We start from the raw sequence: 26,836 nt of genomic DNA on the forward strand, positions 1-26,836 counted from the left end.
AGCAGGTGTACTTACTTTCTTCTCATCTTTTGGAACCTGGAAATCACGTTCTTGCAGATTTTTCCATTTCTGTTTAAAATATTATATGATGAAAAAGGGTTGTAGTACCTCTCTTGATTTTATAACTGTACTTTAATTTACTTTTGTAGGTGTAGCATCTATGACTGTGCCAGTGTACATCGCAGAGGTTGCTCCACCGCACTTAAGAGGCAGATTAGTCACCATTAACACTCTGTTCATCACTGGAGGGCAGTTTTTTGCAAGTGTTGTTGATGGAGTCTTCAGCTACCTCGCAAAGGATGGATGGAGGTTTGTGAGTCTTCCTTTCTAAAAGCCAAACTGGCATGGTTGTGATTTGGTTGACAACTGTTTTAATCCTTGTTGGTGAACTAGAGTTTACATATGGAGTGGTAAAACTGTACGCTGAAATGGAACTTTAATAATTAACTCTTGCTAAACACTATCCCTACTTCTTTCACTTAGGCTTAATATTCACAATGTGTTTGGTGTTTTTTTTACTTTATTAAACTTTAAAATGGATGAGCAATTCATATGCATAAACAAGCTTGAATGATCATCATGATGTGTATGAAAGTCGCTTGCCTTCTGCATTTAGAGTAATTGCATGCTGATTTTTCAGAAGGCAAATTTCTAGTAAGTATGATGCTGTATGTGCAAAATAGAGGTGTATTTAGAATATTCTTTATCTGAGCAGTAGTAATCCAATCAGAATAGAGGTAAAGGATATTTTAGCATAACTTTATACTTAAAAGCTTAGGTTATAGATGAATATGAATCTCTTACTCTTATTTTCTGAATATTATGTTCTTCCTGTAGACATCACCAGGTGCTTTTGGGCTGGAGTGTTATACCTACTGTATTTATGGTAGTGTGTCATTTAAGAGAGATTATTTCAATGGCTCAGTATTATTTGCAATGCTGATTTGAAAAAATAATTAACAGAAATGTGTAGGAGGAATAATTAATATGTTCCAACTTCTGGAACTTGTGCTTACTCAAATGTGCTCATCTCTTGAAACACCCTTAGGGAAGGGACACGTGGTTGTAGGGTCTTTGATTTCTGTTGCTCCAGCCTGGGATGATATTGCTACTTGAAAATAATTTGAGGAATGCTGCTTCTGCTCCGAATACTTGCAGCATAAATGTGTGTTCTCTGGCTTCCAGTGGAGCTGAATAGGGATTTCTTATTTCACTGATTTAAGTTAGGAACAATTAATTTGGAACTTGGTATACAGATGAACTTGGAAGCTGATCTTTTTATGGTATGTAAAGAAATACATGTTAAAACAAACAATATTTTCTTCTAAATGAATCTATGGTTTAATTTCCTATGTCTGAAGATTCAAGAAGTTTGAGGTTTTTATTTTTTTTGTCCATGTGATTGTTTCCTTTGCCTCTTTTGTAAAAAGATGTCAAAGTTGACCTTCAGAAAAAAGTTGCTTCATGCTGATTTTAATTTTAATTTAAGTTTTAGCTCTGGTTTTTGCTTTCTGAAAATATATTGCTTGCTTTAGCTCAAGTTAAAATAGCATTTTGCATTTTTGTGTGAAGCTTTTCATAACCTTTCATTATTGTGCAGCTGCATTCTCTGGCAGACTATATATCCGCTTATGGAGAAGGGAGAAACAACCTTCACTGATAGAAAACCTAGTTGTAAAGGGTTACTAATCCCTTTCTGCAGTTAAAGAAAAATGCTCAATTTTGAGAAAGGCTAATTGAACATAGTATTGCATTTCTAGGTAAAATACAAACTGAAGCATTAGATCCCTAATGCAAGTTATTCAGTAGTTGCTTTATTATTTAAAAGTAATTTGTAGCCTAGAAGTAGTTTGCTGGTGTAATGGCTCCCTGTGCATGGGGCTGAATGGGAGGGATGGACAAATAAAGACAGTCACTAAGAAGTGGAGCTCTGAGTCACTGCTGCAGACTTTCTGTACTTTCTGTTGAGGCAGACTTTTCAAGTTTGGTGGGTGGGGATTCAGCGAGAGGAAGCTTTTACAGATGTGAATCTGGGGTTTTTTTTCCCATTAGTGGGCTGACACATAGGAGGTAAGAATGCGTTTGTAATTTGTGTGTCAGTAAATACTAGCATATTGGAAGAAAAATACAAGCTAATAAAGTATCTGACAAGTACTGATTTTATTGGAGCTGTGCTTTCTGTTTAATTGGTCAGATAAATGAAGGTGTTCCCTAGCTTAAATTGTTGTAGCTTGAAACCAAACTTCTAGACTCCTTTATCAGTCAGACAGACTACATTGTAGTATAGGATGTATCGGTTTTCAAATCAAGCAGTGACACAGGATTGACAAGTGCATTTGTATGTAAATGGTTATTTAAGTGAAAAATGTAATTTTGTTACACACATGAAAGTTATCTTTTGATATGTTAATTTATAAATATTTTTAGCTAAAGTGGAAGATTAGGTGGAAAGCAACAATAATTGTCAAATGTAGATTTCACCTTTTTGTAAAACATTGATGTTTCAATATGCCACTACACCTTAAAAGAGTGAGGTTCCCACCCAGTGAAATACTGCACAAGTTCTCAGAACTTCTACATTGCTGCAACTTACTCTTCTATTTGGAACAAAAAATAAACTACTCTGGTATAAATCAGGCCTTCTAACCTATTTGAACTGAGTAAAATTAAAATGTAGAATCTGTGGATGAGTAAGTCTAGGAGGCTGGGTGTTTGATCAGAGATGTGTGAGGTGCTGGCTTTTGCAAATCTCCAACTGTGGACATTTCCACAAATCAAGACAACTTGTTCAGTTGTTCAATTGCTTGTACTATGACAAATTGTTTTCCCTCATCTTTGAACCGAATTTTCCTTGTAGCAACTTGTGACTATGGACTCTGCCCTTTCGCAGTGTACATCTGAGAAGAGTGGATCTCCGTCTTCTCTCATTTTCAGTTGTAAAAGATTTAGTTGGATCTCCTCTTGATCGTCTCTTTTCTGGTCAACACAAACCCGATTATCTCAGCCTCTTTTGTGTCATACACCCCAGTTATTCCTGGTTTGTAGCTCTTTCTCGTGTTAGTGGTCCTAATCTTATAGATGCAGCATGGTTTGTTGAATATTGAGGAGTTGCTGTTCCTTGCAGCCTGCTGGCTCATGCCGGGTAACTTCTGCTAATGCAGCAATGCTCTGGGTTGTGTGTAAGTCAAGTACTGGTTCTACTGGAGCGAGGGGAGTGGAATAGGGTGAAACTATTGATGATGCATTGGGCAGAAACTGAAGCTGTCCTAGTGGTGAGGTATCTGGGGATTCTCAGCTGCAATGCTGGAGCTCTTAATTGGGAATTGCATAGTTTTATGTCCTAAGCTAGTTTCCTGGAACCTAAGACTGAGCAGGGAAAAGTACAGATGGTCTCTCACCTGAAAAGACTGGCCAGCAAACACATGGGGAGAAAACACAGATGTTCAATCCTGAGTCATCACATGTAAGAAGAAAAATCAGGGCAATTATTGTAGCTTTTAGTGATTGACTGGCTAACTGTTGGAATGCTACAAAAACCAATAAGGAACTTAGTTCTACTCAGCTATGCTTTTTCCTGGAAATGCTGGATATTAAATAAAAATAAACCAAAGAAAACAAATATTTAATCTGACTCCTATGTAAGGTTAGTTTTATAAATCCTGCTAATGCCATCTTAATTATACTGCAGCAATATATCTGAGAAGGAGAAATGGTATGGCAGACTTATTAAATTTCATACTGGATTTTTTTCAGGTCTGCTAGACATCTGGCTTCAAATGCAAAATCTTGTACTGTCTATAGGAAAGAACTATATTAGATTTCTGAAAGGTGGCTCACTGCATGAAATGTCTAAAATTGCCTGCTTTTACTCTAAATTGTTTATATCTAAGTTGCTTGATCTGGAAATGGCAGCAACTCTTGAACTTGCAGTGGTTTTATGCTCTCAACTGAACATTTCCTTCTTGCCTGCTCCCTGCACTCAACTTTGACAGGAGACATGTTGACTGGAAACTGACCTCAATGAGTGAGCACTTTCTGTACATTTCTTTTTTCTCTTACTTGTGATAAACAATCCAATAGAGTCCAGCTGGTAGCTTTAACAGGGTGGATCAAGCTTTCAGGAGCATCAGTTGATTTTGCCTGCAAAGATGATTGCACGTACTCAGTTGCTTAGTTCTGGAGGCTTGGCTGCATTTAAGGGACTGAAGGGCTTTGGAGGAGCAGAAATTAGGTAATTTTGAGCATAAAGGACTAAATCTGTTTATTTAGATTCATTAAAAGACTCTTTTCCTTGTAGTTTAACAGAGTACAGCAGTTCTGGTTTTAATCTCTATGGTTTTGTTCTACTTTTAAGTTGTAATAGAAAAGGCTTTCTAAATACCACTCAAATGCACATACTGACTGTACAGTGTAGTGAGCATCAGTGGTGAATGTGTAAAGTTGATTCAGTAAACAGCTACCAGAACGTTTGTGGAAAGGAAAGAGCACAGGAAGAAATATGGACATTAGTGCGTTAGTGACACTTCTTTGATATGTTGGCTAGAGGCTACTCAACTAGTAATCTTCCCACAAGCTTGGTATTTTGAATTTCTTTTATTCCATCTGCTTTTCATTTTTTTTTAAATACTGATGATGAGCTATGCTAGTCTTAAAGTGTTAGAAAAATAAAATACTTGCTCAAAGATTTCTTTCTAGACCAAGATTTACTTGTATGACCCTTGGAAATTTTTGCTGGTTTTAGGAAGAACTTGAGGGCTCATTTTAGGAAGACTGGCCAGCATGCACATTGTCACAGGTGGGAAAGGACCTGCCGATCTGTGGAGAGATGTCCCACAGAGGGTTGGCAGTGGAGAGTTGTCCTAGACCTGTCAGAGGATGGCCATCCTCTTTGCATTCCCCTTTGGCTGCTTTCTTTGTTGAGTTTACAAATGTCTTGAAGAACATAGTAGAAAATATTTTTCCATTTCCTTCCAGAATGCATTAGGACTTGACATATATTTGGTTCATTGCCCTGAAACAAGGTTTCCATTAATGGTTGTGCTCTCTTTCCATCGCTGTTAGCAATCCCATTTCCTAGCATGCTTTATAAAAACATCCAGGTGAGAGACTGCTGAGTTATCTGTGTGAAAGTATCCTGGGGTATGAAGAGAGGAGAGATTAGCAAATCTGCCTGATCTCCTGGCTGATGCCAAGGTGTGGACCTGTTTATGAGTACAGGCTACCTCAGTATTCAGTCTGAGGGCTAATTTCTGGAGGTGTATTAATAATGATAACTGCTGATATGAAATGTGTGATAGCTGCAGTAATGTGCAGGTGACATCATTGAAGTTTCTAATGGCAGTGAAAAAATATTTCAGCGAAGCACGTTTCACAATTGTGAAAAAGTTAGATTTAAAAAGCAGAACAAAATTATACATGGTTTTGCAATTCTTGTTGCTATTGTAGTGTTTTATTGATGGAATATAAACATATGAAGTTTATAGATGAGGACCACCCATGAAAGTTGTTGGTATGCTTGTCTTCCACAGTCTTTTCTCCTCCCTTTAGCTGGAGCAAAAATCATGGTATCTGTGGGTGTTGTCACAGGTGTCAGTGCTGATCCTTGGAAGCATAACTCTTCTGCCATAGGTAATTCTCTTTAGTAAAGATCTAGCCTTAATGCTGTATATAATTGTCTTCCCCATGGCATCTAAAATGCAGCTTTGATTTAAAACCTAACATTGCAGCTGGCTGAAAGGTTAAGAGCACACTGTCTAAAGGATCTGGTGTAAATTAGTTTGCTGCTGAAATTAAATTTTTCAGTGTTTCTGCTTATAGTCAGAAATTTTCAAAAGTAAAACCAGTCATCTTCTTACAAAAGAGGCATATTCCTTGGTCACATCTCTGTGTATACATATTACTGATGAAATTAAGCATTTTTCATTGAGTGGTTTTGGTGTGGGTTTTTTTCTTTTTTTTTTTTTTTTTTTTTTTTGGGTGGGTTTTTTTTTTTTTTTTTTTTTTTTTGGGTGGGTTTTTTTTTTTTTTTTTTTTTTTTTGGGTGGGTTTTTTTTTTTTTTTTTTTTTTTTCTTTTTTTGGTGTGGTTTTGTTTTTTGTTGTTGTTGGGTTTTTATGTTTGTAAAACAAGTAGCAGGATTTCAGTCTCCTCTTTGCCATTAGCAGTACCCATTCTTCTCTGTGCCTTTCCTTTCTGTTAAATCTCTTCTTAATGTCTTCACTGAAGAAGTTTCCAAACTACTAGAATGTTTCAGAGTTTTTATTTAATCTGACTTAGTGTCCTTGGGACCAGTGGCTGTAGGGTCAGTGGTGACAGAAGAATCAACATGTCCTTGAGTATTCCTGGAAGTGAAAATAAGGATCCTGTTTTCTAAAATAATTGCAGAATATGATTCTTTCCTGCTTAACTTCTGGTGATAAAGAATACAATAGAAGGGTTTGGTTGTAAATCTCAGTTTGAGTAGCTGTAACTGAGTCTTCTCGTAGCGTATTTTTGTAGGCAAATAGTAGATATTTATTTGCTTATTTGCAGGTACATGCTGGGCCTGTCAGCTGTTCCAGCAGTTATACAGTTTCTTGGATTCCTGTTTCTTCCTGAAAGTCCCCGCTGGCTCATTCAGAAAGGCCAGACTCAGAGAGCACGGAGAATTCTGTCTCAAATGCGTGGCAACCAGGCAATCGATGAGGAGTATGACAGTATCAAAAACAACATTGAAGAAGAAGAAAAAGAAGTTGGAGCAGGTATGCTGAATGCTTGTTGACCTCTCTGCCTATCAGTGAAGAGATAAAAGTTGGCAGAAGTGTTGTAGTCTGTGGGAATTGGGTGTTTCCTTTTTGTTGTCTGTTTTACTATTTGAAATACCTTATGTACTGGTAGTTTAAAAAATTAACATGTTTCTGTGATCCCACAGTTTTAAATCAGGTTTTGATTTCTTATGTGAGGAAAAAGTAAAGTGGTGTAGGATTATAGGTTTATAACACTTATGTTTATGTGAGATATGTGCTCAAAAAAGTTACTCAGTTTAAGAATGTACATCTTGAAGAGTGGAAATAAAATAAATTTTGGATTCTTTTATCAGTGGACAAGGCCAAACAGCCACTAGGAAGCTCAGAAATAAGATATTTTACATGCCTGAATTATCTAGAGGTCCTGTTCTGGCTGACTAGATTCTAGACAAGCAGCCTCTGGAAACATTTACAAAATTTAGCATTTAATATAGAGATTTGTTCTCAGTAAAGGCAGCTTCTGAAAGTAGTTTTGGTCTGCCCCCAAGAGAATAAGGCATCTAAATAAAATACTTTTTTTACTCTTTTGTATCCTTATGCCATAATTGCTCAAGACTTTATGTATGTACTTATGTTTGTACTTTCAAAGGAAGATTACCATTCAATTGACTGTCCACTATGTATTTTTCCTTTGCTTTGTGCTGAAAGTGTTAACATGGGAATCTGAGGCTCTTAAGAAAGGCTCATCTTAATTCTTGCTTCTTTAAACACCAATAGGAAAATACTGTAACTTCTTAGAATTAATGTAAAAAAAAAAAAAGAAGTTTGTTGAAGCTGATTTGATAAAAACCTGAAGTGCTGTTTGTTCAACAGCTAGAGTTTAAGAGTCCTGTGCTGAGGTTCTTGATCCTAATTAGGAATTGGGCTTTTTGATTCTGTGGAGAGCCACTTAATACCTGGTATTAAAGATTTATGCTTTGTAGAAATAAAAGAAGCAGGTGTTTGATCCAGTCCCTTATTTTTAGTCACTGGGCTATAGGGTAGGACCCTGTTTCTGACTCTAATTCTTTCCCCATGCTGCTGTTTCACTGTTTGTGTGTAAACTCAATGCAGTGTTGTAGGACTGCCAGGACTAACTCCAGCTCATTTGTTGAATCAGTCCTCTCTATGTTTGTTATGTGGACTGGTACACTAATTATGAGGTTGTTAGCTTTCTGGGATGTGTTTATCTCCTGATCCCACCCCCTCCTGAATAATTTGTGTTCCTGGGGTTTAGTTAAATCAAGCACGTTCTTAGGAGTCATCTTTGTTACAGACAATCAGTGTTTTCTTCTCAGGTCATCTACAGCTTCAGAGCTGTCCAAACAGGGCATTAAAAAGTAACATAGTTAAAAGTATATACTGTTCCACATGTTATAAATGCTTAGGAAGTAGGCATTAGATAGTTACAGTAACTCTTGGTTTTTATTATAACTTGGTAATAATTGAGATTCATCCCATTTAACCCAAAGACTTTATTGTAAAAAGGTATGTTGTGTGTCAGCATCAAGACATACATTACGTTTGTTACCTTTCTGTGACTTACTCTAAACGTATTATTAAATTGTAATTAATTTAATTTATTGAAGATTTGTCTGGATCCTCAATATTGAATTTGGCATACATAGTGCAGGAGCAACTTACTATTAATTATTTCATTGCTAGGTGTTCCAAATATTGACTATTCAAGTCAGGGCTTCTGCAAAAACTTCTTGTTTCATTTTGCTACATGGATTTTTTTCTTTGTTTTATATATTCCCGTAGTACTTCTTTAATTAACTTATTCAATTTGTGGCAGGCAATGTTTTAAAACGAGTGATTGTAGTAATTCCTATCAGACACTGTGGATATCATTCTAGTTTTACAAAAAGTTTTAATGACCCTAAACTGAGGGGGGGTGTGTGTGGCATTCAGGGAAGGTTAACTTCAGAGATTGAAAACCATTTGGCTTTCTTTTCTTGAGAAAGAATAGATGTTCTTTTTCATTAATTGATACAAAAGCATCTTTGCTAGTTTCTTAGGGCATAATTTTCTACATGAAAAAAACCCTGTGTTTGACTCCTTCTCTGCAAGGGAGTAAGAGAATGTGACTGTAACATATTCTCCAGTCCCACACTAAAAGCTGTGATGGCTTTTGTAACTATTCTTGTCTCAGAAATAGTGAATTATGGGGGAACTTTATCTGTGTTTTTTAAGCTACTTTCTTAAAGATTTGTAATGTCTGTCATAGAACCAGAGAAGTTAATTGCTTTTCCCACGTGGTCATCCAGCAGCTTCTGTCTTGAAAATAATAAAAATGCCTTCAGCAGCAAACTTCTGTTTCAGAAGTCTTTTGTACCCATGTGGGATGGGTACCTAATAAGTGAATGATTCACTTATCTTTATCCTTTCCAATGCATTCAGCCAAATCACTGCTGCTGACACTGCTTAGCATGCTTATATTATAGCATGTATCAGGAAAAGGATCTATTTGTTGATACTTTCCCCATTACTGGGGAAAAAAATGGCCTTTTTTTGGAAGTCATGCCAGAAGACTGCTTTTGCATGGTTCTGTTCTGTACCTCCAGTGTGACCTGGTGTTGTAACCTTGCATTTTGAGAAGGGAAGGGCAGGACATTGAATTCTGCAGTACTATTACAACAGAGGTCCAGCTAATCATAAGCTTTTAACAACATCCCTATCTCAGATGGTGGGGCTCTAGTGCAAAAGAGAGCTGTTGGTAGGAAAATCAAGATAGAAGGGTCTCCTAGAGAGAAGGGAGCTCCCCAAGCACTGTGTAAGCAGTAGTTTATAGGCACAAAGTGGACTTCCCCTTCAAATATTCTGTGGATCCTGGAGATTCCCCAGTGCTGGACTCAGGCTCTGAAGCCTTAGAGAAGTGAAAAGGGGAGAGAATGGTCAGAAGGGGTTTGCAGCTGAGGGAAGGATCAAAGGCGTTGCTAGGAGAGACTTCCTGGAGTGACTCTTAGCAAAACATGTCTGACTCGCACTGCTGCTGAATGGTGGGTTTTAGTACAGTTAAGGCAGAGGTTTTACACTGCACATTAGTTAACCTGGGTTTAAGTACAGTTAAGGCAGAGGTTCTACACTACACATTAATTAAAAATGGGCAATGAAATCTCAGCAATGCAGGCAGGCACTGACACTGCACCTTAACAGACAGCAGGTATAGATTAAGTAATTTAAGCACCTAAGTGAATTAGGGGGTGGGATTTGTGATGCTTATTGTAGAGCAAGCACTTTGGTGTTAATTTAGCAGTGACGGTTTTGTGTATAATAATTAAGCTATCTAGCACACCTTTTGCAGAAGTCTTACAATCTACCAGCACAGTGGTCGTTTCAGACTGGAAGGAAATAATTTATTGCTTCCAGAGAGACTTTTAAAATAGATCATTAACTTCCTATATGCTTGACAACACTCCAGTGTTCAAAACAAATCACAGAAGAGTATCAGTTTGTACTGTCTTTTTGCCTGAAAGCATCTGCAAACTGTGTGGCTTTTCCTCACACCCGTCCTGTGACAGTGCTGAGCTGTGATGTGCCAGGACGCGTGGTGTTCCACATGAAAGCAGTAGTGACGAGGACAGTACTAACTTAACATCTTGATGAAATGAACATCATTTGCATTAAGACTAGACATTTATTTTTGTGCAGATGAAGGATGCGTAACCATAGATCATAATTGCACTAGGAGAGCTGTGTAATCTCCCAATCCTATTTGTTCAACATTTCTCTAATGTGTGAATTAGGGTTGAGACTTTTGGCCTTACCTGCTATGCTTGTGAACTTTTACATTTTATTATCTGTTTTTATGCATATATATGTGCCGACTTTTGTTCATGAAGATGTCTTTTTTGCACATGTTATGCTTAGTAATTCTGGCCATGAAAAACTGTTGAGGCTCAGTGGAGAATGGAACCATGTAGCTTCTGGGAAACTCAGTGAGTGATTTAGAAAATCGATTATTACACTGCTATATTGTTTAATATATCATTCCATGCCTGTACCAGAATGTTACGCAATACATTGATTCTAGATCAGACATTTTCTTGTGTTTTCATTATTTTTAATATATTTTGTAATTTTTTTAAATTTTTTTTTTTTTGTGAGACCAAGAAAAGTGTATTGATGCCACTCTTTCTCTCCTGTAAGCTTGACTCACATATTTGTTGAATTTCCTATTGGATCAGTGAATCAGTCTCCTTTTTTAGGTTTTGTATTACCCTGTTGGAGATGTATCTTGAATGATATAAAGGTAAAATCACCTAGTTAGCATGAGGTTCCAGCACACAACTTTACCATGTTAGCTGTCGTTTAAAATAGGATATTATCAGGCAGGAGATCTGGACCCTCAGTCCTTCCTGGTTCCAGTATATTTCCATTTCTTGCACCTTCTCTACTTAAATATATTTATCCTGTTAGTCTTCCTGGCTATGCCTTTGTCTGGAACCATTTGATATACATATTTCCAGGGAGATAACAGAAACTTGCAGTGTTTTCATTCTTGATCATAATTCTTCCCTTACTTCTGGGAGTCCTTTATATCCTACGACATGCTAGGTGTTGAAAAAGATACTAAAATTATTATTATTATTCGACATGAGCTGGAATCTTACTTAATGCAACTTGGCAATACTGTGATGTGCTGTTATGGCTGCGCAGAAAACTCTGAATAATTCCACTTCCAGGCACTGAAATCCTTATTTGAAGCAAATTCCTATCCAAGTGGCTGTTGTTACCTGTAACCATGGAATTAGATGGAAGTATTTGGAGGAAAAGAAAGCAAAGGAGTTGGGCTAAGGATTCATTGAAGAAAACCTCAAATCCAATATGGCTGGTAGTCGTGTCAGCCTGAAATTCTGGCTTGTGACAATACCAAATGCAAGGGTCAGTTCCAAGTGGATTTTGGCTTTGAATCTTGTTAGAAGCGTGGTCAGTGCAAGAGGTACTTGAAAGAAATATCTTCATTTAATTCTTGTGTTTCAGCTATTTGATGCGTAGAATTTTTTCATTGTTCCCATAAGAACAAAAATTCTTCATGTGTATTGGAATTTGTTTTGAGTTGAACCCATAAAACAGCACTCCTCTGGATAATTAAAAATGCATGCAATGCAGGCAAATAGAACATGGATACATTCCATCTTGAAAAAGTGTGCTTACTCCATTCAGTGTACGATCAGATAACAAGAAAAAGCCTTCTAAAAACTTGGCAAGGAATACTGAAAGTATGAATTACTGTATTAAACAATTGATAAAGAGAGAGAAGATTTTTTCAGTTCTTTTATCTTTAAAGTATTTTCAAAGGCTGACTTTTTATGCAAATATGACATTTGAGAAATACAGTGTATAAAGAACAATTATTTTCTTCCTTGTATAGAAATATGACTGCTGTATTTTAAAAATAATAGTTTGTTTCTGTTATCCTAGAGCTCTACTTACACGTTTAGTTCACATGCCTAGCTGTGAGTTTGGGAATGTCTGTATACTTCAGGAATCCTGGTGTTAGTGTGTTTACCTGGCAGGGCTTTTTGAGTCAGCATTGCTTCAGTGGCTTCTGACCAAACCCAGTCCCTTAATATCTCACCTTAATTTTCACTGTGCTGTAATAAATTGATCATCTGGAAATAGCTGTTAATTGCCTGTCTGAAGATCAGATTCTTAAGGGTTGACTGCTTCAGATACATCTCTTGGAATAAACTCTTCTTTGCCTGATGTCCAGGCAGATTTTGTATTTGGTAGTCATAAAGGAAAAAGCAGAACTCTGTAAAACATAAATGTAAGTGAAGGGAAGCACTACAAGGCAGGAGGTCTTGATCTCGTTTTGTTTCTTTACCTCACTTCTGATTCACTATAAAGCTTTTAGAAGTCAAATTGTCTTTCTGTTGACAGCATTCTTAGCTTTATAGTTCACAGTTTCTGAGGCCTACAGAAAATTCAAGCTACACGTCTGAAAAATGAAAAAATATAAAAGATGTCATGTCTTATCAGTTAAAAGATAAATGTGGGTGTAAAAATTTTATTTTAAGCCAAGTAACATTATTCACAGATTGAAACTGAATTTGCAAATGTTCAGGTACTATTAACTGCTGCTCTTAAGCTGAGGTGACTTGTGGGACTACATGTCTGGAAACAGTATTGGATTCCACTCCAGTACTGGTGCATCACTGAACATTCAGCTGCTCCCTGTGCTTTCCTTAGGAGCAGGTGTCTGTTCTGTGAAAACACGTGCCTCGGAGTGGAAAAAAAGTGTTGGAAGAATAAGACTAGGGATTGATATTCTTTCATGAAACAATGTGGTTCTTCTAAATCTAACACTGACCAAAGGAGAGGCCGTGAATAAGGATAGTGTGCTTTGTTTTGGTCTTGTATGGGGAAATAAGAATTCATATCTCATGGTGAGATTTTAAGAAAGGTGGACTAAAGATTCCTGGCAGAAATGAGCTTGAAAGACTTCAGGAGAAGATTCTTTGTCAAAAATAAGGGAAAATGGATGTGCATAAGAGGAGTAATACTAAAGGAGTGAAGCAGACAGAAAAGACTAGTAATAGGATAAAGGGAGGGGACAGGGGGGGAAAGGCAACCTGAAGAAGGTGGTTCTTGCATTGCTGGGAGGCAAACCTCTGCTGAACAGTAATGAAACTGGTTCTTCACTCAGTACAGAAATGATGAGAGAGAAAGTGAGTGGTGGGAGACACCTGTGCAGTGTGCATACCACAGAGTTTGTTACACTAGCCTGAGGAAGTGAGGTGGGCCTGAGAGAGAGAAGCCTGCGTTGGTGAAAGGCAGTTGTAGGATTTTAATGCTGGGATAGAAATAAGGGACAGTACACCTGCTTAAAGGAAAGCTACAGCATTGGGCTGGTGGCTTGAGGCAGGTGGCAGCAGGTCAGCCTTGCCCGCTGTGGCAATGTGATAACTGCTTCTCAAGGGCAGCACCAGGGTTTGTTGCTACCGTCCTGCTGGCTGGGCTCCTGCCTTTTCCATCTGCATGGACAAAGCAAGACTGTGGAGCCAGGGTGCTGGAGAGTGGGTTTGGTTTGCAGTGGGGTGCCTGGAGCGTGGTCAGCCCCATTGTGTTACAAATGGGAAATGTAATTTTGAATATCCTGCGTAGTTTTGTGTGAGAAATGGGCCCATGCTGCGTTCACTGCAGAATTTGTTCTTTGGGCCTGTGTTGTTTTTTTTCTGAAACAGTTACAGTTCATGTCCTTGTTTCTCATCTGAAATTACAGATATTTTATTTTTTTGTGTGTGTATTGTTTTTAAGAAATAATAAAGTTATGGTACCTCTGGAGCTGCTAATGGTATTTTGAGAGCTCAGTTAATTAAAAAAGAAAAGTAAATAAAAAATAAAAAGAAAAAAAGTCCTAGTTCTTCTGTCATTTCCCTGCTGGATCCAGCATCTGCACTGAATGCACAATTCTAAACTTGAGATCCCTGTTTACATGCAGCAGGGATTCAGACAAAATACACAGTGTTGCGTGGAAATGTTAATGGGCATAGGGGGAAAACTTTTTTTAGATTGCTGAGGAATAATTATAACACTTCACTAAGCTTAGTAATATGATTCATTATTTAGCTCTTAAAGCAGGTTCTTTGGCAAAAGTTGGAGATAGTATTTCAGCTTCTTTCCTCTCTGACCTTGTGAAGATGAGTAGTAACTCTAAAATGAATTCAAGGTTTATAATAGCAATATTTATCTGTAAATGCTACAGACAAGTAGCTGAGCAAACTTTGTTTTCATCTCATTTTAGCCTTTTTAGCAGAATCATTGAAATGAAAAATGTTTTGTGGGTTTTTTTGGTAGTGTTTTGGGTTGGTTTTTTCGGGTTTTTTTGGTTGTTTTTTTGTGTTTTTTTTTAATTTGTTGTGTTTGGCTTTTTTAAATTTAATATTGTTTTGCAGTGTTGTAAGAACCACATCAGAGCAGAGCTGACTCTGTTCCTCTCCTACCTTCCCTGGGACACCCATCAGGTGTTAATGAATCCTCAACAATAGAAGTATTTCTTTGGCTCTGTGGTCAGGTAAATCTAGTGTTTATATAGTCTGTTTACGTGGAAGTACTTTGTGAATAGGAAGAAACCATTAGGGAGGAAGAAGGGTTTTAAACAGTGCTCACACTTCTTTTATATAAGGTCATATTCTGCTCCTCCAATCTAGTCAGGTTTTATTTTTTCTGGAGACCTTCACCAAAGTATTGTTCGCCTGATTTTTGTCCAAAGCTCATCTTTTTCTCTCGCCTCGTAAAATAACACCACTGGGTTTTTTTGATCTCCTCTGTTTTCAAGACACTTTATTCTTCTGCTGTACCTGAAAGAATTGGAGCAGAATAAAGCAGCTCTTCTTGCCTGCCTTACAGCAGTTAATCCAAAGTATTCATCATGCACTGTGCATTTCTATAAACCTTGCCAACCAGTGTGAGAGTCTATCAAAGCTGGCGTGTTGCCATGTGTGGATTGTGTTTGGCTTGACTGAAGATGTATTTGAAAAAAGGAAAATACTTCAATGCAGATTGCTGCTAAGCATGTTGCTGCAGTGACTCCCAAAGTATCCATTTTGAATGCCCCCTTATACAAATATTCTTGAGCTTTCATTATGCTCAGAAAGCTAGTTGTTGTAATTTTTCCCTTTTGAGAATAAATAAAAGTGAGTGTGGTACTTCCAAGACGACTGTTTGACTAGAATATGTATTTTGGTCTAGTGCTTTTAACTGGGAGATGAGAAGCAGTTTCTTTCTTTATGTTAATTCTGTTTGACTGTTATTTTTACAATTGGTGTACCGGTCCAGAACGGTGTTTTATTGTAATTTTTTGGTCAGCAAAATGTTAGAATGTTTCATTCCTTTTTGGTAGATTGTTTTAATGGTATCTCTTAACCCGTAGTGATGATACAACTGGGTAGTAGTGTGTTAGTCTTGCTACAGAGCCAAATCTGTAGAAAAGAATTTCCTCCTTGTGTTATTTCACTCCAGAATAGGAAGGATGAGCACCACCTTGTCCTTATATCATCTGAATGAATGTGTTAGTGGGCTTACACTTTTCTGTAAGTGAAGCACTTTCTAGGAAGTTTATTATACTATTTTGTATTCTGAAATATTACTGATCTCCTGGAAAATGTCCATGTAGATTAGAGGTTGAAGCGTGTGTGTGCGCACGAGATAACTAATGCAGCATGAATAACTCACAATGAATAATTTATCTAATTAATTTAGTCTTTCTTTCTGCTTGTCAGTTGTCTGTGGGGAAACTGTAGTTTCCTTAGACATATTTGTTTTGGTAGTTTTAAAGTGCTTTGGAATTTTTTATGTGAAGCTGTAGCAAATGCATTGCAAACTTGAAAATTTTAGTAGAAACTCTTTGGAAATTGTGGTTTTCACAAATAATAAACAGTATTTAAATAGTGTTCTACAAATCCCTGTACAAATAAAGTTCTGAATAGCTCAGTTAACAAAGAAAGAAAATTTTAAAGCTGGTCCCTCTACACCCCTCTTTTCAGGTTACTCTTTTATTAAAAAACGATTAAACCAACTACCCCCACCAAAAAACAAGAAAAAAACCCCATGACCAATTCCTTCATGAAAAGCCATTTGCTGTTTTTTTGCACTCCTCTCCCCCTCTCCTGGAAACCACTATTCTGTTAAATGTCTTTTTCCTCTGAGGACAGGATCACTCCCCTGTTCTGGTAGTGGTCAATTAGTGTATGGGTTTTTTTCTGTGAACATTCAGAAGTACTGAATTTATAGATAATGATGGTTTTGAACTTTTTTTTGTTTTTTCTGATTCTGCACATTCTTGAATATTTCTGTTGAATAAGAAATGTTTTCAAAGCCAGTGTAGTTCAGTATCTACAGATACTCTGAGATTCACCCAAATTCCTATAGCAAATGTTATCTAGTCAAAGTAAATTATCTCACAATGTGGTTATTTACAAATGAAGAAATATTTTTTTCTGTGATATTGTAAGTTACATTTAGAATAATTCTGTAACTAAAGGTTGTCGAGGCCTTGAGATGTTTCTCCTTTTCCCTGCCATACTTAGTGAGCATCCAGTTCTCCCCTTACAGAGCTGACTACAGGCCAATATTGTGTTGGCAAACCTCGTGTGTTGGTATTTTTCCTGTCTTCCTTTGCAAGGAGCTTGTACAATTGCTAAGAAAACGCCAAGAGTTCAAGTTGCTATATTGCTGGTAGCTGCTTAAATACAGTTAATTAAGCATGCTGCATATTTATTCTGTACTTTTATAGTGAAAGGGCAGTTTTAGTCATAGGTTATGGAACAAGCATCTTTGCTGTAGCACACAGTAGCCTTGCTCTGCTGGCTGGTCTGCAGTGATGGGCTGGGGCTGGTGGAAACCCACTGGCATTTGTGGGGTGTCTGTGTGCCCAGACCCGTGTCAACTGGGGCTGTAAGGACTTTCAGGCATTTCTTTGCCTTGTAGAACAGTACTTTAGGGCAGCAAAAGTCTAGACCTTTTTTTTGGTACTAGAACTGCATGAATATATTTGGGGTTTTTATCAGTACTGAACATCTTTAATTTTTGTATGCATTCTCCTTGGTGTCAGTGGCCATAAAGAGAACAAAAATACCACTTTCTTCAGTGTGTTTTGACTTGTTTGCTGTCACTTACTGAACATGGAAAGGTTTAATTACAAATATTCAATAAAATGGTGGATAATTGCTCTTGATAAATTCCTATTGAAGCAAAAATCAACTAAACTATTCTTGAAAGTGGACCATAAGTACTTTAAGTACTTTTAAGACCATAAGTACTTTAAAAATAATTCTGTCCTTTTGTGACTATATAGATTGCACTAGTTTCTTGTCATTTACATATAAATGTTGTATAAATATCTTACATAACATTAAATGCATGTGATTTTCATTGTAGCTGAGGTGGATGTAGCTCATTTAAGAGAGTGCAAGTATGGATACATAAATGAATGCATTATATCTTCTGTAGTGTATGGTGTAGAAAGTAGATGATTGGTCGTGAGCCAGGAGACTTCCTTTTTAGTTAAAGCAAATACAGGTTTCTATGGCAATAAACGCAAATTTAAAATGTGGGTGGTTCTGGCTGTTGCTAAAGGTGGCAGTTACAGAATAGTTCACTTCATAGCCAAAGGAAAACAGAATATTTATTACTAAAAAATGCATCTATATTGCCCTGTACGTAATTTATTTTTTTTTTCTTAATTGTAAGCTCTTTCTGGTACTTATTTTTTCCCTGCTTATAATTTCTCCTTTTTGCTTTTCGCCATGTGCAGCAAGAATCAGAGTCTGCATATAATTTTCTTGTTGCTACCAAGTAGATTTAAACTTTAAAATTTGTGCTATTTAACATCTTTGTCAGCAACACAGGTGGTGGCATTGAGTGCACACTCAGCAAGTTTGCTGATTACACAAAGCTTTGAGACGTGAGCTTGTGCAAACTGCATGAAGTTCAGCAAGGCCAAGTGCAGGGTTCTGCACCTGGGTCGGGGCAATCCCAAGCACAAATAGAGGTTGGGTGGAGAATGGATCAAAAGCAGTCTGGAGGAAAAGGACTTAGGGGTGATGGTGCACAAGAAGCTCAATGTGAGCCAGTAGTGTGTGCTTGCAGGCCAGAAAGCCAGCTGTGTCCTGGGCTGCATCAAAAGAAGTGTGGCCAGCAGATTGAGAGAGGCAGTCCCTCTCTCTGCTTTGCTCTCATGAGACACCACCTGGAGTCCTCTATCCAGTTCTGGAGTCTATGAGAAGAACATGGACCTGTTGGAGTGAATCCAGAGAAGGGCCACGAAGATGATCAGAGGGCTGGAGAACCTTTTGTATGAAGACAGGCTGAGGGAGTTGGGGTTGTTCAGCCTGGAGAAGAGAAGGCTCTGGGGGAACCTCATGGCAGACTTCCAGTACCCGAAGGGGCTGCAGGAAGCTAGGGAGGGACTTTTTACAAGGGCTTGTAGGGAGAGGACAAGAGGTAATGGATCAAAACTGGAAGAGGGGAGCTTTAGATCAGACATTAGGAAGAAATTATTTATTGTGAGAGTGGTAAGACTCTGGCACAGGTTGCCCAGGGAAGTTGTGGAAGCCCCTTCCCTGGAAGTGTTCAAGGCCAGGTTGGGTGGGACTCTGAGCAACCTGGTCTAGTGGGAGGTGTCCCTGCCCGTGCAGGGGGGTTGGAACTAGATGATCTTTAAGGTCCCTTCCAACTCAAGCCATTCTATGATTCTGTGATTTAATGGTGAGTTGTATTACCTTTGCATCTTTCGTATTTGTTGGAACTTTATTTTTTATTGTTTTGTTACATGGTGATTATTTTTAGTAGTACTCAGAGACAAGAGTCATTAGAGTCTACAATGGAAGATAAATTAAAACCTACTTAGGGCAGGTAGGGGGTAACAGTTTGCAAATAAATAAGATTGCATATAGTTATGTGTTTATGGTACTCTATTATGGTGCAGTATAACAATGGAGGAGGTCTGAGACACCATTTCTCCTCTAGATTGGGTTGTTTAAAGCTTCACATACCTTTGAACCACATTCGCAGGAGAATGATAGGATACCCAAATACCACCTATTTATGAGTGAGCAGCCTCAAATTAATCATCCTGCCCCCATCTGTCATACTTGGTATCCTTCAAGCTGTTTTTTTTTGGTCTCCAGATCTTCAAAAAAACAGTAGGATAGACTGAGGATACAGAATTTGTGGAGCTTTGGTTTTTCTAAAGAAGGGAATATGGGCAGCCTATTTTATATGTGAGATGGTGTTTTGCAGGCAAAATGTTGTGTTATTTAAGCATAGTGTGTGCATACATAAAAACCAAATGGTATCTTTTTGGTTACTCATACACTTTGATTTTTTTGTGCCATACCCTGACAGCCAGAGCTTGACAAGTACCTGAAATGTTTATGTTCATTTGGCAGAGAGGAATCATGTTGTACCAATGCAGGGTTGAAACTGCATCTTTCAGTTGGTCTTAATGGCAGGTTCCGTGAGATCTTTTGCAGCAAAAGTCAAGATTTTCTTAAAGTTGTAACCTGAGAATGTTCAATGTGAAAATATCAACCGAAATCTGCAGAGATTCTGGTGTTACCTCTGAGATACACACTCATTTCCCTCATCACAGCAGGTGCTCCCTTGGTTGTCCTTACTAGTTCAGATAGCGGTGAAATACCATGAAGAGCCGTAGGGTCTGTGCCCGCTGGCTGCTGCTGATGGTGCTGGATGGTGGGTTTGGGTGCTCCAGTTCCCATCTGACAGAGACCTACAGAAAGGGCTTTGGATAGCTGAGCTGCCCTAAGTCAATAAAGCTGTTGGTGTTGAATGCTTTATTAGGGGAAAACTGCCCACTTTTATATTATACAAATCTGTGTATAAGGGTGACAAATTACCATTAATAAGTAACGTTGTAAGTATAGAAATAATAGATGTACTCTGGGGCTGCATAATGATAAAGCTTTGATTTTAAATATTTCTTGACATGCTGTATTAGATGAAATAAATAAAAGGACATGTTTTAAAATTAATTAAATATAAAGACATTTTTAAATTTAGCTTAAATTATGTTATATTTGTAATTGTAGCATAACCAAGCAGCATTACAGATAAGATAGAAATTAATTTTTTTCTTATGTAGTTATTTTGAAGCAAATTATTTGTATTTTACAAATTTGAGAAGTCATCACTCAGTTTAGCATTCTGTTCTCATCCGAGAAACATTCCCTGCCATCTGCAGCCAGTCATCTGTTGTGCTGTGTGAGCCTTGCTCAAAATACAAAATATCAGCTGGTCTGTGTAGCGCTGTCTTTGACATCCCCCCCAGAATGTGACTGATGGAGGTCAAGATACTCTCTGTTCAGGTGCGGACAGATTCATTAAAAATGTGAATTCTGAAAAACATCAATGAGTATTTCATGGATGCAGCTGCATTTTGATAGACTGTGCAATTTATAATAGCTATGTTAGGAGGTACTACATCACAAAAATATTTTTAAGTACATGGTTCTATATATGGTGGGTTTTTTTTCTTATCAGCTGCAACTGGTTTTCAAAATCAACTGAGAGTTATTTTGAAATGTTGTTTCAATAAGCTTGCACCCTTCTGCCCTGCTGATAAACTTCTGTTCCTTTCTTCTCTTAACTCCAGAGGAGAGAAACTAACCTGCAAAACCTGTTATGTATGTTTTCCCACCTTCTGTTTTGGAACATCATGAATCTGAAGAGCTGTCTTCAATTTTAGCTCAGCAGTTTCAAAGCAGTTCTCTTTTATCATTACATGGAATATTTCAAACAATCCTTTTTTCTTCTTGTGGTTCTCTTAAATATATTGTTTGGTGCTAAGGTTGCATCTAAAAAATATTAATGTGTTTTCAAATTTGAATATTGTTTTAGGCTAATAGTAATATTAGTTCTAATTTTTGCTAACATTTTGTAATAATGTTATTGAGACATCAATGTTATATTTGACAAAATCTGTGAGTTCTAATTGTAAGACAACCACTGAAAATTACTAATCAATTTTGTGTCAATCCTATATGATATTATACTCAAAAGTGTAGTATTTTGTTACTAAAGTGATAAGCACAGTAGGTATTTTCAGGATTTTTTGCAGCAGTTTGTAAAAGTTGAGATGGCTACAAAGAGAAAAAGTATCATCTACAGTTTGAGTTCCGTTGAAAACATAAACCTTGAATAGTGTATAAACTCTTTTTGCTATATGAATTGCCTTTAAGGCCTGAATTGTAGTACTACATTATATCCAAACTTTACCTGTCGAATAAGCTTGGATTTTACACTTAAATAAGTTCAAGAAGGTTTTAGATGTGCTTGTTTAATTGGAAAACACTTTTGCGAGTGATTTACTTGGTTTACTTTATATGAAGTGCAAACTCCTGTATGTCTTTAGGGAGAGTCTGTGTTGTTTGATTTGGTTTTATTTTGGAGTTTTTTGTCAGTTATTAATTTTTCCATGTAGCTAGAGCAGAGGAACTGGGGTATAGCCTGTAAAGGCTGTATATATTTTTCCCGAGTTTGTGTGTTTCTTAGTAAAAACATGCAAGAGCATCTATCACTACAGTAACTGAACCACTCCTGTGGTAATATATCAGCAGGCATGCTTGGTAAAATAACTTGTAATTGTGGCCTAGTAGTGCTCAACAAGAAAAGTTTACCTTCTTTTGTTTTTTTAGAAGCATTTATTGTTGAAAGGTATAAAATGGCATTGTGTTCATAAGCTGCTGGGAAGCTCCACAGTATGGAGCCAAACTTCTTACAAGCAAACCACTTTGTCCTGTTTTCCTCCACTTGACGTATTTGGACAGGGGGTGTAAACTCAGCTGGCGATAAAGGCTTGGGGTCTTTTTAGAGCTTCTCTGCTACTAAGATTCTAGGTACTGGACAGCCTATAGGTAGTGATCCTTGTATGGCTTAACTTATGAGAGATCAAGGTCAACCTGATGTTTTACAGAAAGAATAGTTGAGGCAATATGTGTTTCTGGTCAAAGAGCGAATAGACCCAAGGCATCAAGTTCTTTGACTACAGCACCTTTCTGAGAGGCAACATAGTTCACACGCTGTATGTGTCACCTATGAAATGTGCATACATTGTTTGCTGTTTAGTTACATGGCATCTTCGAGTGGTAATAAGTCTGATGCTAGATGACTATTCTTGTATTATTTACTAAAGATAATGTATGGACTCAAGTGGCTGCAAACAGTTGCACGACTTTTTTTTTTAATTAACAAAATGTATGTGTTGGTAACACCAAAAAAGCATTCAGCAGTTATATTAGAAAGACATACAGAAGCAAAGAGAAGCATTCACACATTTGTGGAAATGAAAGAAATAAATTGCCTGTAATTCTGCTTTTGTGTTTGTTTAGGTAGTCCCATTAGCTCTTGATTCAGCAGTAACCAACAGCAAATGTCTTGGAAAGAGCAGAAGAGCATGAGCATGCATGGTATTTTACCTAGGTACTCTGCCAGTTTCTGATGCTTTTGGATTTGTCATCCATGAAATTGTCTGGTCTCCACATGCACAGTTTTAGTATGGTATGCATACTTAAGCTCTAGCCATAGATTAACTACTTTGTGGAACATAAGTGATGGCTTTAATTCTGTAACTTCTGTATTTTTTAATGTGAAGGTTCTTTTTTCACCTTTTCAGCAGATGTTCTTATGCATTTAGATGTGGGTTGTTTTTTTAAGGCAACAACTTAGACGTTCACAGCAACTAAATCAATTTCTTTTACTGGTTTTTTTTTAATGACTTGCCTCCTATTAACAAAGTTCTTCAGCCTTTCTCAGGAAAAGTATTTGTTTTGCAACCTGATTAGGAAATGCCTCTCTATAAAAAGCATGCACTTCTTGATTTCTGAATAACTGCTTTTTCAAAAGTCCTACTAACCCCACTTCACAGAGAAAGAACAGGCAAGGCCTTTGCACCAAAGGAAGTTTCCAAGGGTTGCATGAGGCTTGTGATGGCATTCAGCTCCCCCAGCTTCCCTGGCAATACTAGACCATGCTTAAACTGTTATGCTAAAGTACATGAGCATGTATGTGCACCTTGAGGTGTGAGGAAATGGTGCGTGCCAGCTGTGGGTGGAAGCTCTTCAGAAGCTCCAAGTGTGGATGTTGACAAAGCTGGCTTAGTACTGAGACTGCTGTTAAACGTACTCAAGTGGGTCCGGCTAAACCAAGCAGTTGTTCAGGCTGTTGTTCCATAGCTTAAGCACATTGGTACTTGAATATAGTCCAGCTTGATTCAATGTGGTATTCTCTTCTATATCCTTGTTTGGAGGTTGGTCTGAGTAATTTCTGTGCATGTAAAACAATCACAAATTGTCACTGATTTGTGGTAGGATTCCAAATGCCTGTGGGGAGGATTTCTGTGTGTGGCTTGTAGATCTCATACAGCATGAAACACTCCAGATAGTGTGGGGCAGGGGATGTCACAAACATACTTCTTAACTGATATTACTGGTATATTTGAAGCTGAGTGCTTGACTCTGCTCTCTCACAAGATTAGAGTGCTGTAATGCTTTTCTCAAGTGTTTTAGAAACCCAACACCATCAAAGGAGACTGTGTCTGCTCCTGTGCTCTCCTATTGTGAGCTGAGCTGCAGTGTACAGACACAGTAAGCATCTAACAGTCTGTTTAAAAATTAATACTAAGCAATGCAAACAAAAAACTTAAGAAAAAATCACCAAAAATTGCATTAGATAGCTAACTGGGTCAATGCATCCCCACAGACAGGTGTAGACAGACAATCCACATGCATTACATCTTGACTGGTTCCAAGGTGAAGCATACCTTGGTGTGGAAAGCTTTCTAGTCAAAACAGGAGTCACAAATTAATCCTAATGAGTGATGTACACTTCTCATGTGACACCCCATGAGCTCTGGGTAAAGCTTGTCCTGTAGCTTTTACTTAATTCCTATTTTCTGCATTTCTTTAACCTGTTTTTAATACTTCTTAAGAACTACCATTGTCTTTTGATTTCTTTAATTCTTGTGATACTTCGTAGGCATGGTTACTTTTTGTTTCTTCCACTGTTTCAATAACAGTGACTAATGAATTGTTACCTACAAGGAATGCTTAGGAAAAATTGAACTGAGACTTGCTGCTTGCAACTGTAGGTTTTGCTGTACTTGAGGGAAATCAGAGGTTGAAATTTTGCCCGTGCTTACTTTTGGTCTGTATCCATCATGTTAGTCTGCCTTAAATGGAATTTCCTTTCTTTTGTAGCTTCTTTACTAAGGATGTCACATCCAGAAGGACACTTTTTTTTCTTTCCTGCTGGCAAAGATGATTTATTAATGAATCTCTCTGTTCAAATCTTTTTTGGCTATCCACATCCAGAACAATTTGTTAATTCTGGGGCAAGTGAGACCATCAGAGGCACTTCCTTGTACCTGGAAGAAATGGCTGAAATGTTAATTCTGAGTACATATCTGTATACTTTTCTAGGTAAATTTACTTTTCTTTAATTCTTGAAACTGAGTATATCCACTGAATGTAAGAAAAATTATTTTAAAATACAGTCTGTGGATTTGTTTTGCCTATTTTGTATATAAAACATGAAATGCACTTTAAAGAGCAACTGAATTACTTGAATAGTTCATTGTGAAAAGTCTTGCATTGCTCACTTTACTTTTTTCTTTCATGAAAGACTGCTGGTATCATGGTGGTGCTCTTTGAGAAAGAAAAAGCAAGCAAAAAAAATCCCCAGACAAAACATTTTTTCCTTTTATTAACTGAAAAGCTGTTTTCATGCTGTAATTAATTTTGCTTTACTCCTCTTTAGCATCTACATGTCTTTTGAGACTCGCCTTGCAGCATATACCAGATGTGAACAGTCAAAAGTCACTGTTTCAGTGACAGATTAATGTTTTTCTTACCTTCTTGAATATTTCTTTCCATCCTTGTAAAATAAAAGAAGATATTGGAGACCCATGTGTTATAGTTGCATCACAGTGCTTGAGATTGCAGTAGCTTAACTTATTTTTAGTGTAAAGACTTTCTTGTTTAAAAGTGATAAACACATTTGTGGAAAATTTACAGTCAATATGATCCTTCCAGTTGGTCCTTGTGGTTTAATGTCACAGGGAGTTAAAGTAATTGATGAACTTTGAGATTATAAAGCAAATATCTGGCCTTCAGGAGGAACTAAGTATAAGTAGAGTGTGGTGGTAGGAAGAGACCTGATTAATGTCATCAAATTGTAAAACAAATCCTGAGTTAGGGGATTGTAGCAGTACATACTGGTAGAGCTTCATGGGCTGAAGGGTCAGAATGGTTCATTGTCACTTTACAAGGAAGAAAGAGCATGCTGGTGTTCATTTTGTATACTGGTAGTCTGAAATGGTTACTTAAATGTTATTGCCTTTACTCTAGACAGAACTATGTGGTTTTGCTATTGTTGTGTCACATCAACTGCTTTTGAAAGCTCCTCTCAACCCAAGGCCTGGGAAGGAGTGTGTCATGTAGGTGACATTTGTGATCATTGTCTTTGTCCACTAAGAATAGAAAAGCCTCCCATTTAAAATCAGTGTCATTGCAGTATCATCTATCAGACACGAATGGTGAAGGGAAATACTGCTCTTCTCAATCACAGAATTGAGATGCTGTCCTTTACTGAGGAAGGTCACTGTTTAAAATCTGCATTCCTGTATCGTAGCGCAGTGGGATGACATCAATTTTTTCTAGACTTATTTTCACAGGTTAGTTTACCGAGCAAATTATCTGGAAGAACTGATGTAAGAATAATGTTTAACCACTCTTCTCGTATAAGTAGCATCATGTGTCACATCTTTGGAGGTTTGTGTTTCCTCCATGAAATCCTTTTTCTTGGTAGCTGTGATGAAATTGGTGGAAGATAGAGCACATATGAGTGAGCCACTTGGCAGGGGATAGCTGGGTGTTTTTGCTTGGCTTTACAGCAGCATAGAGAGCACAGGAGAAAGAGCAGTTGCCTGACTCAGCTGCAAAGCTTCTGGGCACCAGAGCCACATCTACCCTCCTGTGTCCTTTTCGAATAAGGGCAGCATGTGCTGATTTTGCTTTGCTGGTATGTGGGTTCACTCCTCTGCATCTGTTCCTCTCCTACAAGCTGCTGCCTCCACAGCTCCTTTTGTAGAGGCTGTTGTTTTTTATAAATTTTAGGTGTTTCTTGCTGATAGAAATGTTGCAGGGTCCCACACCTTTGTTGTTTCTCTCATAGTCCATTGTGGGTGGTGAGTTATAGCCAACCTCAGTATTTCTAATGGAAAATTTGTGTGCTTTCCTTTAATCATATTCAGCCACTTCCATTTTCATATATAACTTTAAAGATGCAGCATGTAGTGGTCTTGCAAAATGCTCTAATCAGTCACCTGGTTTTCACTGTCACCTGGATGACCTTGTCAGGCAGCTGCTGCCCATGATGCACAGAGCAGCCCAAGCAGAAACAGGTGCTTCTTGAAAATGTGGACTGGAAGTGAATAGTCAGCATTCGTCTTCTGGGGTTTGCAATGCCCCTGGAAGTGCCAGCTGTAAATGCCCTTATATACTTGGAGTCAATGTGGGAGAAATCAGTTGTATTTTTGTGGCACAAATA

At 37.6% G+C, this 26,836-nt stretch overlaps 1 protein-coding gene across 1 annotated transcript in view; it reads left to right on the top strand.

Annotated features, from left to right (window-relative positions):
- Nucleotides 1-26,836, top strand: part of SLC2A13 (solute carrier family 2 (facilitated glucose transporter), member 13) — a 131,273-nt gene that overhangs the window by 17,086 nt on the left and 87,351 nt on the right. Inside the window, exons 3-4 of the mRNA XM_009996789.1 lie at nt 150-309; nt 6,531-6,739. Coding sequence (XP_009995091.1) covers nt 150-309; nt 6,531-6,739 — 369 coding nt within the window. The remainder of the gene's footprint in view (nt 1-149; nt 310-6,530; nt 6,740-26,836) is intronic.

This window comes from Chaetura pelagica, unplaced genomic scaffold (genome assembly GCF_000747805.2).
Source record: "Chaetura pelagica isolate M959 unplaced genomic scaffold, ChaPel_1.0 scaffold534, whole genome shotgun sequence".
Classification (NCBI taxonomy): domain Eukaryota; kingdom Metazoa; phylum Chordata; class Aves; order Apodiformes; family Apodidae; genus Chaetura; species Chaetura pelagica.